This window comes from Rhinichthys klamathensis, unplaced genomic scaffold, assembly GCF_029890125.1.
Source record: "Rhinichthys klamathensis goyatoka isolate OS25496 unplaced genomic scaffold, OSU_Roscu_1.1 h1tg000099l_1, whole genome shotgun sequence".
Taxonomy (NCBI): Eukaryota; Metazoa; Chordata; class Actinopteri; order Cypriniformes; family Leuciscidae; genus Rhinichthys; species Rhinichthys klamathensis.
The window spans coordinates 1,177,892-1,193,772 of NW_026606638.1; the positions used below are offsets into that span (position 1 = coordinate 1,177,892).

General features: G+C 40.2%; 1 protein-coding gene across 1 annotated transcript in view; it reads left to right on the forward strand.

The window, feature by feature from the left end:
• drd2b (dopamine receptor D2b) overlaps positions 1 to 15,881 on the forward strand; it is a 136,203-nt gene that overhangs the window by 79,351 nt on the left and 40,971 nt on the right. Inside the window, exon 2 of the mRNA XM_056252921.1 lies at positions 1,806 to 2,112. Coding sequence (XP_056108896.1) covers positions 1,834 to 2,112 — 279 coding nt within the window. The 5' untranslated portion in view covers positions 1,806 to 1,833. The remainder of the gene's footprint in view (positions 1 to 1,805; positions 2,113 to 15,881) is intronic.

Consider the following 15,881-nt stretch of genomic DNA (forward strand, 5'->3'; position numbering starts at 1 on the left):
TCTAACCTATCCGCGATGCGACATAAAGTCCAACAACTCGTCATATGCGGGGTAGGCGGGGTGAGAGCGCTCGGAAACATCATCGTCCTCATCAGCCTCACCCTGCACAGCCTGGCCTGGGGCAAGGAATGCGCTCGCTGCTGAATCAGATGCCGCGAGAGAGACCACATCATCATCCCGCAGCTCGCTCTCGTCAGCCACCAACGAGCGAAAGATACTCAAACCCCTCTCAAGCACATCGGCGAGCTCCATCTGCCAGCCCCACAACTTCAGTTTCCTGTTCGCCTCGGTCCTGAACCGCAGGGCACAGATGGCTGTCCCGATTCCCTCAAGAAAAGTTTCCTCAGAGGAGAACGCTCGCAATGTACGCATACAGCCTCTTCAAAGACTGAGCGTGCATGTTCCTCACCCATACACATAACGCACACATCGTGTGTGTCATCAGGTGTCAGAAAATGCTGACACTGATGAACACACATTCTAAAATTCGCAGTGCTAGTGCTGGCCATATTATAAACTTGCCTGTTCAGATCGCACGTTCAAACACACGGTCTCCTGAAGAAAATAAGAGGATGACGTATTGCACAGGTGCCCTTTTATACTCTGTAGTTTCATCATAGGCTGCCGCTTGCCAATGTCAAGTTCATTGTCATGTTTAGATTTCCACTTCAGACACCAGTTAAGCCCAATGCATTCCACATAGCGACCCCTAGGGGACACAGCGTGAGTTACCTTTCAAAAGGGAACTGTGCTATGAACATTAGAGCCCTATACTGTATATTTTTTTCCATTTAATAAATACTTATAACTTCATCACTTAATGTGGATAAAAATGTATTAGTAAACTATGTGTATGTTGATTTTCAAGTAAAGTCAAGTCATCTTTATTTCTGTAATGCGTTATACAACACCGAATGTTTCAGAGAAGCTTTAAAGTAATAAACAGGAAATTATCAATGATTAAAACTTCATCAAATATGAGACAAATTAAATTCTGCATTACAGCTGCTTTACAGAAGACAATAGTGTAATTATTCTGCTCAAGTCAGTTCAGTGTTGATTCAGTTCAGTTCAATAACTGTGTAAAGTTCATCAATTATGAAATTAGTTCAATTCAGTTATAAGCAGCTTTTTAGAAGACAATAGAACCGTTATTCAGCTTAATTCAGTTCAATGTGGATTCAATTTAGTTCAGTAACATTGTCAATGTTGCATAATTAGTTAATTATGAAACAAAGTTGAATTAGCTATAAAGCAGCTCATCATTAAAGTTTTGTTCTCATTTAACAGTGTCAGTACAGTCAAATGTATAACATTGTTGAATTGTAAGTGTCTTTTAAACCCCAACTAAGCAAGCCGAAGGCGACAGTGGCAAGGAACCCAAACTCCATCAGGTGACAGAAATGGATAAAAAACCTTGGGTAAAAACCAGGCTCAGTTGGGGGTTTTCCTCTGGCCAGTTCTCCTTTTGCCCAAAAAAGTATAAAAACACTGACCAGCTCAAGACAGCAACACTGGCTCAAACAATGGCTTGAGTTGGACTATCTGTTTTCGAACCAATGGAAGACTTGAGGGGTGTTCAGGAAAGCAGTTTGAAAATAATCATAATGGTTGTTTTATTTGGTGAAGTGAAATTCTGGCCTAGAAATTACACACTTCTGCTTAAAATAAAACATAAATCAAAAACTCTACTGAGATATGATAAAGCAACCTCTGATCAATAACATGTTCCTTTGTGTTGACATAATGCTGTTTGGTTTCATTCCGTGTTTGTGGCTTCACTGACAGTAAATTATGTCTTTCAGTTTCAGGCATCTTCCCTGGCCACAGCTCATGGATTTCCTCACGGAGTATCCCTACAATGATACTTATTATGACAACGGAACTGGGGCCCTCAACAGCACAAGCTGTGAGGCCAAGCATCAGTATAACTACTATGCCATGCTCCTGACTCTCCTCATCTTTCTCATTGTCTTCGGCAATGTGTTGGTGTGTATGGCAGTCTCCAGAGAGAAAGCGCTGCAGACCACCACTAATTACCTCATTGTCAGCCTGGCGGTGGCAGATCTTCTCGTGGCCACATTAGTTATGCCCTGGGTGGTGTATCTTGAGGTAAGAAACATTTTTTTTTTTCATATGGAGCCACATTTCAGGTTGCTGGAAGTTGAAAATAACTTTAGACTGTATACGAAAAATTAGCCTCAAAATTGAGGATACGAGGCATGATTAAAAGTGTATTGCTCTTGTTTAAATGTGTGCAGTTCAATTAATTTAATTGGGTAATCGCCTAACAACACCTTCGGGACTTGTCCCAGTGGCTGCAGTGAGCTGGCACCTTACAGCTTTTGGTTTACAATGCACATGGCAACACAGGGCTTTTGTGTCAGCTGTGTGATTTCCAACTCCCAGAAAGCCGATTGATCTGTCCTTAGTCCTTAAAACATAATGCATCTCAGACAATACATTAAACCCCCACAAAGGTTTCACAGGAACTAGGACTAAATGAGTTGTAGCTATGCATCAAGTAGGGTCATTTCACTTTTTCTCCTTAGTCTTTAGGTGTTACTATAAGACTACAAAATAGCAAATAGCTGCTATCATGAAATTGTGATGAAGATACACTCACCGGCCATTTTATTAGGTACCCCATGCTAGTAACGGGTTGGACCCCCTTTTGCCTTCAGAACTGCCTCAATTCTTCGTGGCATAGATTCAACAAGGTGCTGGAAGCATTCCTCAGGGAGTTTGGTCCATATTGACATGATGGCATCACACAGTTGCCGCAGATTTGTCGGCTGCACATCCATGATGCGAATCTCCCGTTCCACCACATCCCAAAGATGCTCTATTGGGTTGAGATCTGGTGACTGTGGAGGCCATTTTAGTACAGTGAACTCATTGTCATGTTCAAGAAACCAATTTGAAATAATTAGAGCTTTGTGACATGGTGGAAGTAGCCATCAGAGGATGGGTACATGGTGGCCATAAAGGGATGGACATGGTCAGAAACAATGCTCAGGTAGGCCGTGGCATTTAAACGATGCCCAATTGGCACTAAGGGGCCTAAAGTGTGCCAGGAAAACATCCCCCACACCATTACACCACCACCACCAGCCTGCACAGTGGTAACAAGGCATGATGGTTCCATGTTCTCATTCTGTTTACGCCAAATTCTGACTCTAACATCTGAATGTCTCAACAGAAATCGAGACTCATCAGACCAGGCAACATTTTTCCAGTCTTCAACTGTTCAATTTTGGTGAGCTCTTGCAAATTGTAGCCTCTTTTTCCTATTTGTAGTGGAGATGAGTGGTACCCGGTGGAGTCTTCTGCTGTTGTAGCCCATCCGCCTCAAGGTTGTGCGTGTTGTGGCTTCACAAATGCTTTGCTGCATACCTCGGTTGTAACGAGTGGTTATTTCAGTCACTGTTGCCCTTCTATCAGCTCGAACCAGTCTGGCCATTCTCCTCTGACCTCTGGCATCAACAAGGCATTTCCGCCCACAGAACTGCCGCTCACTGGATGTTTTTTCTTTTTCGGACCATTCTCTGTAAACCCTAGAGATGGTTGTGCGTGAAAATCCCAGTAGATTAGCAGTTTCTGAAATACTCAGACCAGCCCTTCTGGCACCAACAATCATGCCACGTTCAAAGTCACTCAAATCAACTTTCTTCCCCATACTGATGCTCCGTTTGAACTGCAGGAGATTGTCTTGACCATGTCTACATGCCTAAATGCACTGAGTTGCCGCCATGTGATTGGCTGCTTAGAAATTAAGTGTTAACGAGCAGTTGGACAGGTGTACCTAATAAAGTGGCCGGTGAGTTTATATGTATATATATATATATATATATATATATATATATATATATATATATATATATATATATATATATATATAATTTTTAGTACTACACCGCTGAAATGATTCACTTTGCAAAAAAAGAGAAGAGAATTCTGTCCGATAATTTCTTGCTTCATATCATGGCCGATAAACGATAAATATATATTATAATGGATGTGCATGGTAACAAACTGCTTACTATTGTTTGCGAAATACAAAGGGTTGTCTTGTGGACATTGTAATGTTTATAAGTCTAAATACCCTAATATTGCTAGCTAAACTAGCAGCTGAAATAGCTTGGCCTCCTCTGATAGATCACTGCTGCAGGTCATTTGATAATGGTATATTAACCTCCACCCATAGATTATTGCAAGAAAATAGAATTACAACAAATTAATATAATATTAATCTAATCTTAAAAATCAGTACCTTTTTAGTATCATTGAGATACAATTATAGTTTTTATCAATATTTTGAATTTTATTTATTTTCATATTTTTAATTTTAATTTAAAAATTTCATAATTTTGTTGTTTTTTGTCATATTTATTAGTTTTTTTATCTAATCATTTTCATTAATTATATTTCAGTTTTAGTTCAATAAAGTTAAACTACGTAAAATAAATAAATGTTGCTGAATGTTGTTTGAAAATAGCTGAAAGTTTTTCATTTCTTTGTTTGTTTGTTTGTTTGTTTTTATTTCAGTTTACATTCATTTTAGTTTAGCTAACCAAAATGTTTTGTATGGCTTTAGTTTTAGTTGTAGTTAACTATAATAACCATGGTTGGCAGAGACTGAGTAACTACCTTTTGATGTACGTAGCTGTTGGATTTATTCAAATTCAATTTCTGCTTAGGGTCAATATTATCTCAAAAGCCCAATCCCATTGCTAAAGCTCAACAGGCATTCTCTGTTGAACTCCTCTTTGCTTGCACTATTAACAAGAAAAAAAAATGATAATAGTGCTGAGAATGTAGGGAATGTGTGCATTTTTGTAGCACAGACCATTCAGTGACCATTGAGGCCATTCAGTATTATTGAGATATCAATTAAACAAGTCTAACAGGCATTAGAAAAGACCACAAAACAGTTATTAATTGAGCTAAAATGTTGAATCCATAAAAAATACATTTCCCACAATGAAGAATAATAATAAACCAAGTGCCATCAAACCTTACATAAACGTTCTGCATAAATGTTTATGTGGCCATAAAATATCATCCAGATTAAGTTACACTCTAACCTCAGATGTGCAAAAACCTCACTGGTAGCACATCATTATTAAAGATACAAGAGAAGCCTTATCATGGTAAAAATGAAAGCATGCTGACATTTTCCTTCAGTGGTAACTTTGAAATTCTTTGTTTCTGAAAAATTGGCTTTTCATGTACGGCAGGTCAAGAGAAAAGGAGAGACCCACTTGGCATCATTGCCATGTCGCTAACCAATGTCCATCTCACTCCGCATCAGTCTGTGAAAATGGCCTTTGTCTGCACTTTGTTGGGTCAGCTCCGCTGCACTTTTACCCTCCATAAAAATATTGTGGCCAACGTATTGCTCACGGTGAATGATTAGAAGGGTTTATTGTATTCTTGTAATATTGTTACAATTAAGCCCTAAAGTAGCTCACAACTCAAAACAGATATATGAATGGTTATCCTCCATTCTTGGACAGTGAAAGAAAGCTTCATTTACTTAAAAAAAATAAGCAATTTTTATTGCAAACCATGAAGAGGACTATCAAGGACTGTGCCATTCTACATGTGTCTACATGTTTATAGTTGATGTCTCAGTTGTCTTAAGAGAGCCAATTTAATTATACAACCATTTGAAATGCCCAAAATTTTGGCCCAACAGAAATGATTGAATTAGCAAATACCTTTTGTTTGGTAGCTGGGAATAACATAGTCTCTTGAAGTATGAATTTGGCTGCTGCAGAAAGAGTATTTTGTAATAATTAAAACAGATAGTAATTACACAGTAACAAAAAGCACCATGGTACTTTTTATACTTTTTTTCAGACATAATATTTCATATGCCATGGTATTACTATCTGATGCAATCATTACCATGATGCTGCCACAAAATGTATTTGTAACCGTTTCAGAAGAAGTCAAGACTAAAACTGAATATTTCTATTACAAATGACAAATATATTACAAATATAATTAATTCAATTTGATCAATAATAACAAATATTTATAAAATGAATTATATTTTGTGTAGTATAGATTATTTAAATATATATTTAAGAATATATAGTAATTTTAAATAATATAGATTCTAATACTTTCAAATATGATATAGTGTAAGGCGGCAGGTATACACTCACCTAAAGGATTATTAGGAACACCTGTTCAATTTCTCATTAATGCAATTATCTAATCAACCAATCACATGGCATTTGCTTCAATGCATTTAGGGGTGTGGTCCTGGTCAAGACAATCTCCTGAACTCCAAACTGAATGTCAGAATGGGAAAGAAAGGTGATTTAAGCCATTTTGAGCGTGGCATGGTTGTTGGTGCCAGACGGGCCGGTCTGAGTATTTCACAATCTGCTCAGTTACTGGGATTTTCACGCACAACCATTTCTAGGGTTTACAAAGAATGGTGTGAAAAGGGAAAAACATACAGTATGCGGCAGTCCTGTGGGCGAAAATGCCTTGTTGGTGCTAGAGGTCAGAGGAGAATGGGCCGACTGATTCAAGCTGATAGAAGAGCAACTTTGACTGAAATGACCACTCGTTACAACCGAGGTATGTAGCAAAGCATTTGTGAAGCCACAACACGCACAACCTTGAGGCAGATGGGCTACAACAGCAGAAGACCCCACCGGGTACCACTCATCTCCACTACAAATAGGAAAAAGAGGCTACAATTTGCAAGAGCTCACCAAAATTGGACAGTTGAAGACTGGAAAAATGTTGCCTGGTCTGATGAGTCTCGATTTTTGTTGAGACATTCAGATGGTAGAGTCAGAATTTGGCGTAAACAGAATGAGAACATGGATCCATCATGCCTTGTTACCACTGTGCAGGCTGGTGGTGGTGGTGTAATGGTGTGGGGGATGTTTTCTTGGCACACTTTAGGCCCATTAGTGCCAATTGGGCATCGTTTAAATGCCACGGCCTACCTGAGCATTGTTTCTGACCATGTCCATCCCTTTATGGCCACCATGTACCCATCCTCTGATGGCTACTTCCAGCAGGATAATGCACCATTTTGAACATGACAATGAGTTCACTGTACTAAAATGGCCCCCACAGTCACCAGATCTTAACCCAATAGAGTATCTTTGGGATGTGGTGGAACAGGAGCTTCGTGCCCTGGATGTGCATCCCACAAATCTCCATCAACTGCAAGATGCTATCCTATCAATATGGGCCAACATTTCTAAAGAATGCTTTCAGCACCTTGTTGAATCAATGCCACGTAGAATTAAAGCAGTTCTGAAGGCAAAAGGGGGTCAAACACAGTATTAGTATGGTTTTCCTAATAATCCTTTAGGTGAGTGTATATATATATAAAATGAACACCAGGTTTGTTGTGCCTTGTAGGTATATACTTGTAGGGCTGCATAAAATAATAATAACAATTATAATTTTTACTTTACAGAAATGCAGGTGGCCTATAATGATAAATCATTAAAAAGGAACACTTCAGTACACTACACTAGAGAAACATCAAATGTTATCATTCGTTATGACGTTGTGAAATGAGATTGGAGTAAAAATAGTTTTGGCGCGTTTTGCTTTCAAATGCACAGCATGAGTGACCCAAACTTACAATGCTTTACATTATTGTTACCACATTATAAACATTGTTTGAACAGATATCCACACAGTATTTAACAGTTAACACGGGTCTAAACATTATACTATTCATTATGTTAGTGTAAAGACTCATACTAGCCTACTTATATATTATGCTGTGTTTTATATTATCAAGCTTAAAACATCCTCGTGTCGGATATGTATATTTAGTTAGCCTTGAAAGGTTGCCTGTCTATATTTCATATTTCAACATGTTTTTCATACATTTTAGTCTGGCAAGTTTATGCAACAATAACACGCTAACTATTATAAGTGATACATTTCTTACCTTAAAAATCGTATCTTCAAATCGCATTCTTCTTCTTCTGAGGTAAATCCAAGGTAAAGTCACAGCGTGTCTTCCAAACTCGATGAAAACCAGAGGAATGATGAAGTTTGATTCTTTGTTTTGAGGTAATGAGGGCGTTTACAGGTTTGCGTTCCTTCACGTGGACTATTTGCATGTGAATCGCTTGTGCTCGCATGGGTGTGATCACATTAGAGGTAATGAGCACAGGCTTGAGAACCTGAACCTCTCGTTGCTTTCATACGGATTACTTAAATAGAGAATATTTATTTTTGATATGATTTACATAATTTAAAAATAGACACTTCAAGGTTTCTAAAAACATCTCTCACGTATGGGTGGCAAGTATTCGCTGAGTTACATGCATCATGGTTATTTTTTACATCAACATATTACATTTTGTTTTTATGTACACAAATAAAAGTAGACATTTAACAGTTTTGAATGATGTATAATACTTGCCTGAGTTATTTGAGTCTCTTTTGCACTGATAAGAAAAAAAGCAAGGTGATCGCACCGGGGTCAAACTCCTTTACAGTGATCGCGTTAGTTGAGCTATATACGCGATGGGCGCCGCCATGTTGGTTTGTGCCGAATCGGATCAGTTGGATTTACAACACGTGAATTCATCCACTTCTCCCAAAATACATGAAAGTAAGTGGCCGGTGAACTGGGAAAAAGAGTAAACTTTATAGTTACTTACACTATGTGTATCTGATATGAATAAAACTCTAATTATAATGGAAAGGATTATTATTTCCGCTTCAATAGACATCAATGTGTATTTTATAAACTCTAAATGTATTGTTTTTTTAGTACTTATGTGAATTTAAATGTCTGAAACCTAAAATAAACATTATGTGGTTGAATACACTGAATAGTTGTGATATATGACAAGCGCTGAGCGCCAGCGCACGTTTGAATTTAGCAGTTGATCACGTGATGCACTGACCGCTCTAATCTCACCGGTGTGATCGTACACTCCAGGGACCAGCCTTGACTGATCACACTGGTTTGATCGTATGTGTGAAAGGGTTAATGTGGAAGTAAAACTAAAATTTTTGCTTTTTAAAGTGCCCCTATAATGGATTTTTGAAAATGACATTTCATGTAGTGTGTAACAAAGCTGTAAGTTAATGAAAACATCCTGCAAAGTTATAAATCTGAAAGTCCACCGTATATAATGAGACAATAAAGTTATTGTCTTTCAAAAGCAAGAGTCGACTCTGAGTCAATTAAATGAATCACTGCCCAAGGACGAGCATGTGAAGAATCAGTGGTTAAAATTAATCTTTACCACGGTATCACATCAGTAAAATCCTAAACTTTTGCGGTGTTCCCTTTATTTTACTGACGACTGGTTCTCAAATCTCGGATTTAAATGCAGGCGCTTGCTCTTGAAAGATGGTGTTCAAAATACTTAGTTTTGAGTTTGATATTGTGTAGGTCGCCTGCTTACTGGTTAACTCACATTATTACTGTCTTAACTGAAATACTTCTGCTAAGCAGCTGTGGGCCTCTATTACCTAAAACTGTGTCTATTAATGCAGATTATATGTCGTTCTCACTACTTTGAGGAAAGATTTAGCATGGAGCAAGATTTGTTTTACCAACGTTTATGCTACATCAGTCATTCACGCTAGAGCTCGGCTAATGTATACATTGCATACATGCACTGTTATTGATACAGTTTCCACGTGTTCACCGCAATACATTCGAAAAATACTCGGTAAATAAATAAGTACAAGTAAAATAATTGGTTTGTTGATGGACATGCACTTGTTAATGCTGATGGTGAGGAATTACAGTTGCAACATCTCATAATGTACCTCAAACTGAGTAGCGTATCACTGAGAAACGTCCAGGGGTGCGTTTCCCGAAAGCATCGTTAGCCAACTATGGTCGCAAGTTCCGTCGTTACCGATAGAGTTCAATGGAAATTGCGATCATAGTTGGATAACGATGCTTTCGGGAAACGTACTCCTGCTCGAGCTGTCCTTGCGATGGAGCTTCAGGTTTAATGTTCTTCCAATTTTTCATCTTCGGACTCACGCTCGCATTGATATGGTACATTCGACGTCATTGTTTGTTAGTCTGTTTAGTTTACGGTGTAGGAAGCCTCAGGACAAGCAGAGATGGCAATGGGCGTTTTTGTTTTCGACGCGCTGTACGCGGTAAACCAATCACAACAGACTGAGCTATCTGGCCAATAAGAGCAGAGTAGTTCGCAGAAAGGAGGGATTTAGAGAGATTGATTCATCTGACGAGTCGTTTGAGAATCATTGAAAATGTGGTGATGTGCAAATGTATATTATGAGGAAATGAGACAGTTTTTTGACGTTTGATGCATGTAAACCTGTTGTAGGAGACTTCAAAACAACATTAGGAAACTTTTAAATAGCATAATAGGGGCACTTTAACTTTAGCTTTGGTTGAAGTTAACAATGTTATATTCTTTCTATTGCATACTTTCCTTCTTTTCAAAATAGTTTGAGATCAAACCATAATCGGTTTAAACCCCCTGTAGTACCACCATAGACCCCCTGTTGAAGAGCCTGGATAAGGCCCAACAAACAGTGAATGGTAGCTACTTTAAGACTTCGAGATGGATGGGTAGATAGATCATATATATATATATATATATATATATATATATATATATATATATATATATCTTCAATCACTCTAGAGTTCCCTGACAGTGTTGCAGACACACTGTACTGAGCTTTCGACAGGGATAGAGAGTCTGTCCATGTAAAATAAGTGTCGTCTTGTCACCATTTACCTGTAAATAATGAATGGCTTTATAAAGATGTGCTTCGGTAAGACATGGTCTCACTGTGATTTCTGCATCTAATGATGGAGAGGACTGAGAAAGGGAAGGCTGATAAATTATGTCAGCATTGATTTATAAAACTAAGTCAAGTTAATGGGATCCATGTTGAGAAAAAAACAAAGATATAATGACGAGCAAAAGAACATTGAGAGAATTAATGCTGAGTTATGCTGACAGTTCCAGCTGACAGGATGTGATTTATTAGGATTTGAAAATAGAGTGATGATTTTGCACAAAGTGTTCATTGTAGGATGTAAGTTTTCATACTAGGGATTTGTAAGTGGCTAGGCTGAAGCAGTGAGATAACACCAAATCAATGACTACTCCCAAGTGTAAACCTTCTTCATTTCCTTCTTGCAGAATGGACATCCTCAACAGATATAGTTGATGAAGGTCTAGAAGAATGAGATAATATAGTGTTCACAATATAGTACAATATAAGAATATTAAATGCAATGTCAGAGAAAAAAGGCCAACTTTTACACCAGCTACTATTGGAAGATAATACTTGGACTAATTTACAACAAAAGTTGTTTCACCATTTCGTATATGTGTGACCGTAGGACTTGATCAATTTACACTAGTAAGGCCCGTACTCAGAGCCCAAATTTTCAAGCCTCCCCAATCAGGCTTTCCACTAAAGGAAAAGGACGAGCAGAGACAAAACCACAGACTACAATTTTATTTATCAATTAGTTACTAAAACCATCTTGAGCTCAACATCAATGATAAAAAAACACTTCAATCAATGTGAATGAATCAGCCCAATGGGCATTGTCTAGTCGGTTCACATGGGCCGGCCACCCATACACTGGCCAAATATACAGAAAGATAAATAAATATATATACTAACAAAAAGAAAATTGCACAAAAAAAAAGGATAATCTAAACAAGTTGGTTTCTTTCTTTGGTATTATGTCTTTAAATAAAACATTTCACCGCTCAACTAATAAAGCAAAAATGAATACAAATCAAAACACTTCAAACCAACCAAACCCAAAAATACAATAATTATTTAAACCCACTCAACACCAACCAAATAAACCAAATCAAAAGAAACAAAAAAACAAATAAACCACAATTAATCCACTCCGTAATTGAGCGGTATCAATGTAAGGCAAGACAAAGAAATGATACAACCAACACAAAGCAAAAAATAAACAAATTGGTTAATAAACAAAAACTAATAATAAAATAAAACAAAACAATTTCAATTCAACACTACACACGCACTTAAACAAAATACACCAAAAACGAATAGACACAAAAAACGAATTCACAAATCTAATGAAATTACCCCTGCGAAGTGATCGAACACAAGGTGGGGCCAGAATCAAAGGCCACGGGTTTAGCGCGTCCAACGTGAGCGTTGTACAGGCAGTAGAGAAGACATTCAATGAATGCAATCGCGAGCGTCCAATGCAGTCACGAGTTTAGCGCGTCCAACGTGAGCGCTGTACAGGCAATAGAAAAGACATTCAATGAATGCAATCGCGAGCGTCCAATGCAGTCACGAGTTTAGCGCGTCCAACGTGAGCGCTGTACAGGCAATAGAAAAGACATTCAATGAATGCAATCGCGAGCGTCCAATGCAATCTCGAGCTTTCAAGGCAATCCTACGTCCCAAACTGGAAACACAATTTAAGCCGCAGCAAAGCAGCAGCTGGCAACTTCTGCAAAACAAATAAACATTTTCACTTGCTTTCTTCACCCTCCCCACTCCTCACATTTTTAATTACACAAACAGGGTAAGGGAAAAATAAAATTACCTTTCACGTGTATGACACTCACATACTCACTAACAATGCCTGGAGTACCCGACTAATCTAAAATTACACCAAACACACACATTAATCAAACATGTGACTTAAGTTAAATTCCCACGAACACCCATATTCTAAGTTTATAATTCCCTCCCATCCATGAGCCTCCAATTTGACAAAACCTACCTTTCCCGAGGAGTGAAGGAGATACAAGACAAACAGGTCACATCGATACAATGCCATGAGGAAACTAACTCTCACCTGTGTTTTTATAGCTACGTGATTACCTGACGTGCCCACCCACTTTATGCAATCCGTGCGCTATTTTTAAAGGGGCCACGCAGAATAATGTTAAATGGGTGATCCCACTACAATCTACCCCGGGATTTTCAATCATTGTCCCAATGATTCAACCTTCTACAGCCAAGGGCGGAAATGACAATCCCTTCCTTGTCCCAGGAGGGGGTTCTCAGCCGTTAGTGATACACTAGCAGATACATCACCAATTACGGTCTTGGGCAAATGATAACGATTCGGATGTTTCCCAGCCGTTGTCCTAGTTGATCTCCGTACGGCCTGTGCCCCCACAGTAGAGGCCTCACTAGACGGTGAACTTAAAACAGGAACAAAAGGGGGGGTACATTCAGATGTCACGTTTGGAACCATTTCCACAGAGGCGCCATTTACAGGGGTAGGCGGTGAAGGCTCCATAACCACCATCACAGAGTCCCCATCACCCAAACATTCCTGAAGATCTTGCCCCTGTAAGCCCAGATCAATATGATAAGCCTGTTGTATCGTTTCAGGAGCCAGCTTCAACAGAGACCTATGCACATGTTTTACCCGAGTGGGCTCATCCAATGAAGAGATACTATACACCTGACCACCTTCCCGAGGAGCTCTTACTATTTTATACAGGGCAGCGGACCAATGATTCTGAATCTTATTCCGACCTCGAACTCCACACTCACGCAAATGCACTAACTGGCCCTCAATTAGTGGTTGACCCCTTACTGTCTGATCATACAAGTTCTTCCTATGTTCTGCAGCTGCTTCAAGACGGGCTTTTACCCTTCCATAGGTTACTCTCAGCCGCTCCCGATGCCCAGCCACCCAGTTTTCCACACTACCCCCGACTGGATCCTCCACTCCTGCCAGCAGAAAATCCACCGGCAACCGGGGAGTTTGTCCGAACATCAGAAAATGAGGAGATTCACCGGTGGTATGATGGCAGGTTGTGTTATACGTAAAAACCACGTGTGCCAAGTGCAGAGTCCAGGAACGTTTCTGTTCGGGTGGAAGGGAACGAAGAAGATCGTGCAGTGTTCGATTGAACCTTTCACACTGTCCGTTACCCTGAGGATGGTACGGTGTCGTGTGAGTTTTCTGAATCCCATAAAGATGGCACAATTGGGCAATCACTGCACCCTCAAAGTTCCGACCCTGATCGGAATGGAGTCTGGCTGGCACACCCAACTTATAAAACCATTCCTGGACTAGGACATTGGCTACAGTGGTTGCTCTCTGGTCCCTAGTTGGCACAGCCAATGTGTATTTGGAGAAAACATCTGTCATAATTAGGACATTTTCCCGTCCATCACTAGATGGTTCTAAGAAGGTGAAGTCAACGGCCAATATTTGGTTGGGCTTAGATGCCAACAAGTGGCCCATGGGAGCACGAGCTACTGGATAACTGGACTTTGAAACTGTACACTGCTGGCAATTCTGACAATGCTCTTTAACATAAGCACTCATGCTTGGCCAATAGCATCTCCTACGAATTAACTCATAGGTCCGTTCCCTGCCTTGATGGCCATGCCCATTGTGTAACTGCGTAAATACCTCATTCCATAAAACCTCTGGTAGTACCAATTGATCCACCTCCTCCCCACCATCAGGAAGTTGGAGGTGGCGGTACAGCAATCCCTCCTTAACAAACAATCGACCCCATTGTCTCAAGAGCTCAAGCCCAGATTTAGACATGGACTGTCGCTCCACCTTAGATGGGTACTTACTTCTGGAAAAAAATGCAAGAAATCCTCTCAATGTTGGATCATCCAACTGCATCTGTTGGAGCTCTTCCTTAGAACGGGATGGGAAAGCGACAATAGCATGCTGCTCTGCACCTACCAATTCACCTTCAACCTCCTGGCGGATGTCAACTGGGCAGAGTGTCTTGGGCAATGGTGTACCAAAGGACTGTATCGGAATGCAAGAGGAATACTGCCTTGACAATGAGTCGGCATTACCATTAACCCGACCAGGGCGATACTTGATTTCAAAATCAAAGATTGCCAACTGAGACACCCAACGCTGCTCAGTTGCACCCAGCTTGGCTGAATTCAGGTAGCTCAGTGGGTTGTTATCAGTATAGACAGTACACTGATGACCTAGGAGATAATCCCTAAACTTTTCCGCCATCGCCCATTTAAGGGCGAGGAGCTCCAGCTTCATAGAACTGTAATTCTCCATATTCTTCTCTGTAGGCCTAAGCCCTCGACTGGCATAGGCCACTGGCCGTAACCTCCCACCTTGCTCCTGACTAAGCACCGCCCCTAGTCCCAAATGGCTAGCATCAATGTCAAGAACAAAGGGCTTAGCAAAATCAGCATAGGCTAACACAGGAGCTGCCACCAATTTCTCCTTGAGAGACTGGAACCCTTGCTCACACTCTGGGGTCCAGCAACTCTCTATGGGTCTGCCTGAGCCCCTCTTTTTCTTTGTGCCGACCAACTCTGCTACCAGGCGATGCAGAGGGGCAGCCAACTTGGCAAACCCCTCTACAAAACGCCGATAGTAACTCACAAAGCCCAAAAAAGATCGTAACTCTGCAGCGTTAATAGGTCGCCTCCAATCTGCCACCGTGCTAATCTTACCGGGATCGGTAGAAACTCCTCCCTTTGAAACAACATGCCCCAAGTAGTGAACCTCCTGACGGAAAAAACAGCATTTCTCCAGTTTGGCCTTTAAGCCCTCCTGCTGTAAACGGCTGAAAACCAACTCCAATCGCACAAGATGTTGAGATACGTTAGTCGAGAAGACAATGATATCATCCAGGTACAACAACAAGGTTTGAAATCGTTGATCCCCAAACATGCGTTCCATCAACCGCTGGAATGTACTTGGGGCATTGCACAACCCAAAGGGCATCCGATTAAATTCGAATAGCCCAAAGGGTGTGCAGAAAGCGGTCTTACCTTTGTCTTGCTCTGCCACCGGAACCTGGTTATAGCCACTCACTAGATCAACAGTTGAAAACCACTGAGCCCCAGAAAGGGCATCCAAAGTCTCCTCGATGCGGGGCAACGGGAAAGCATCC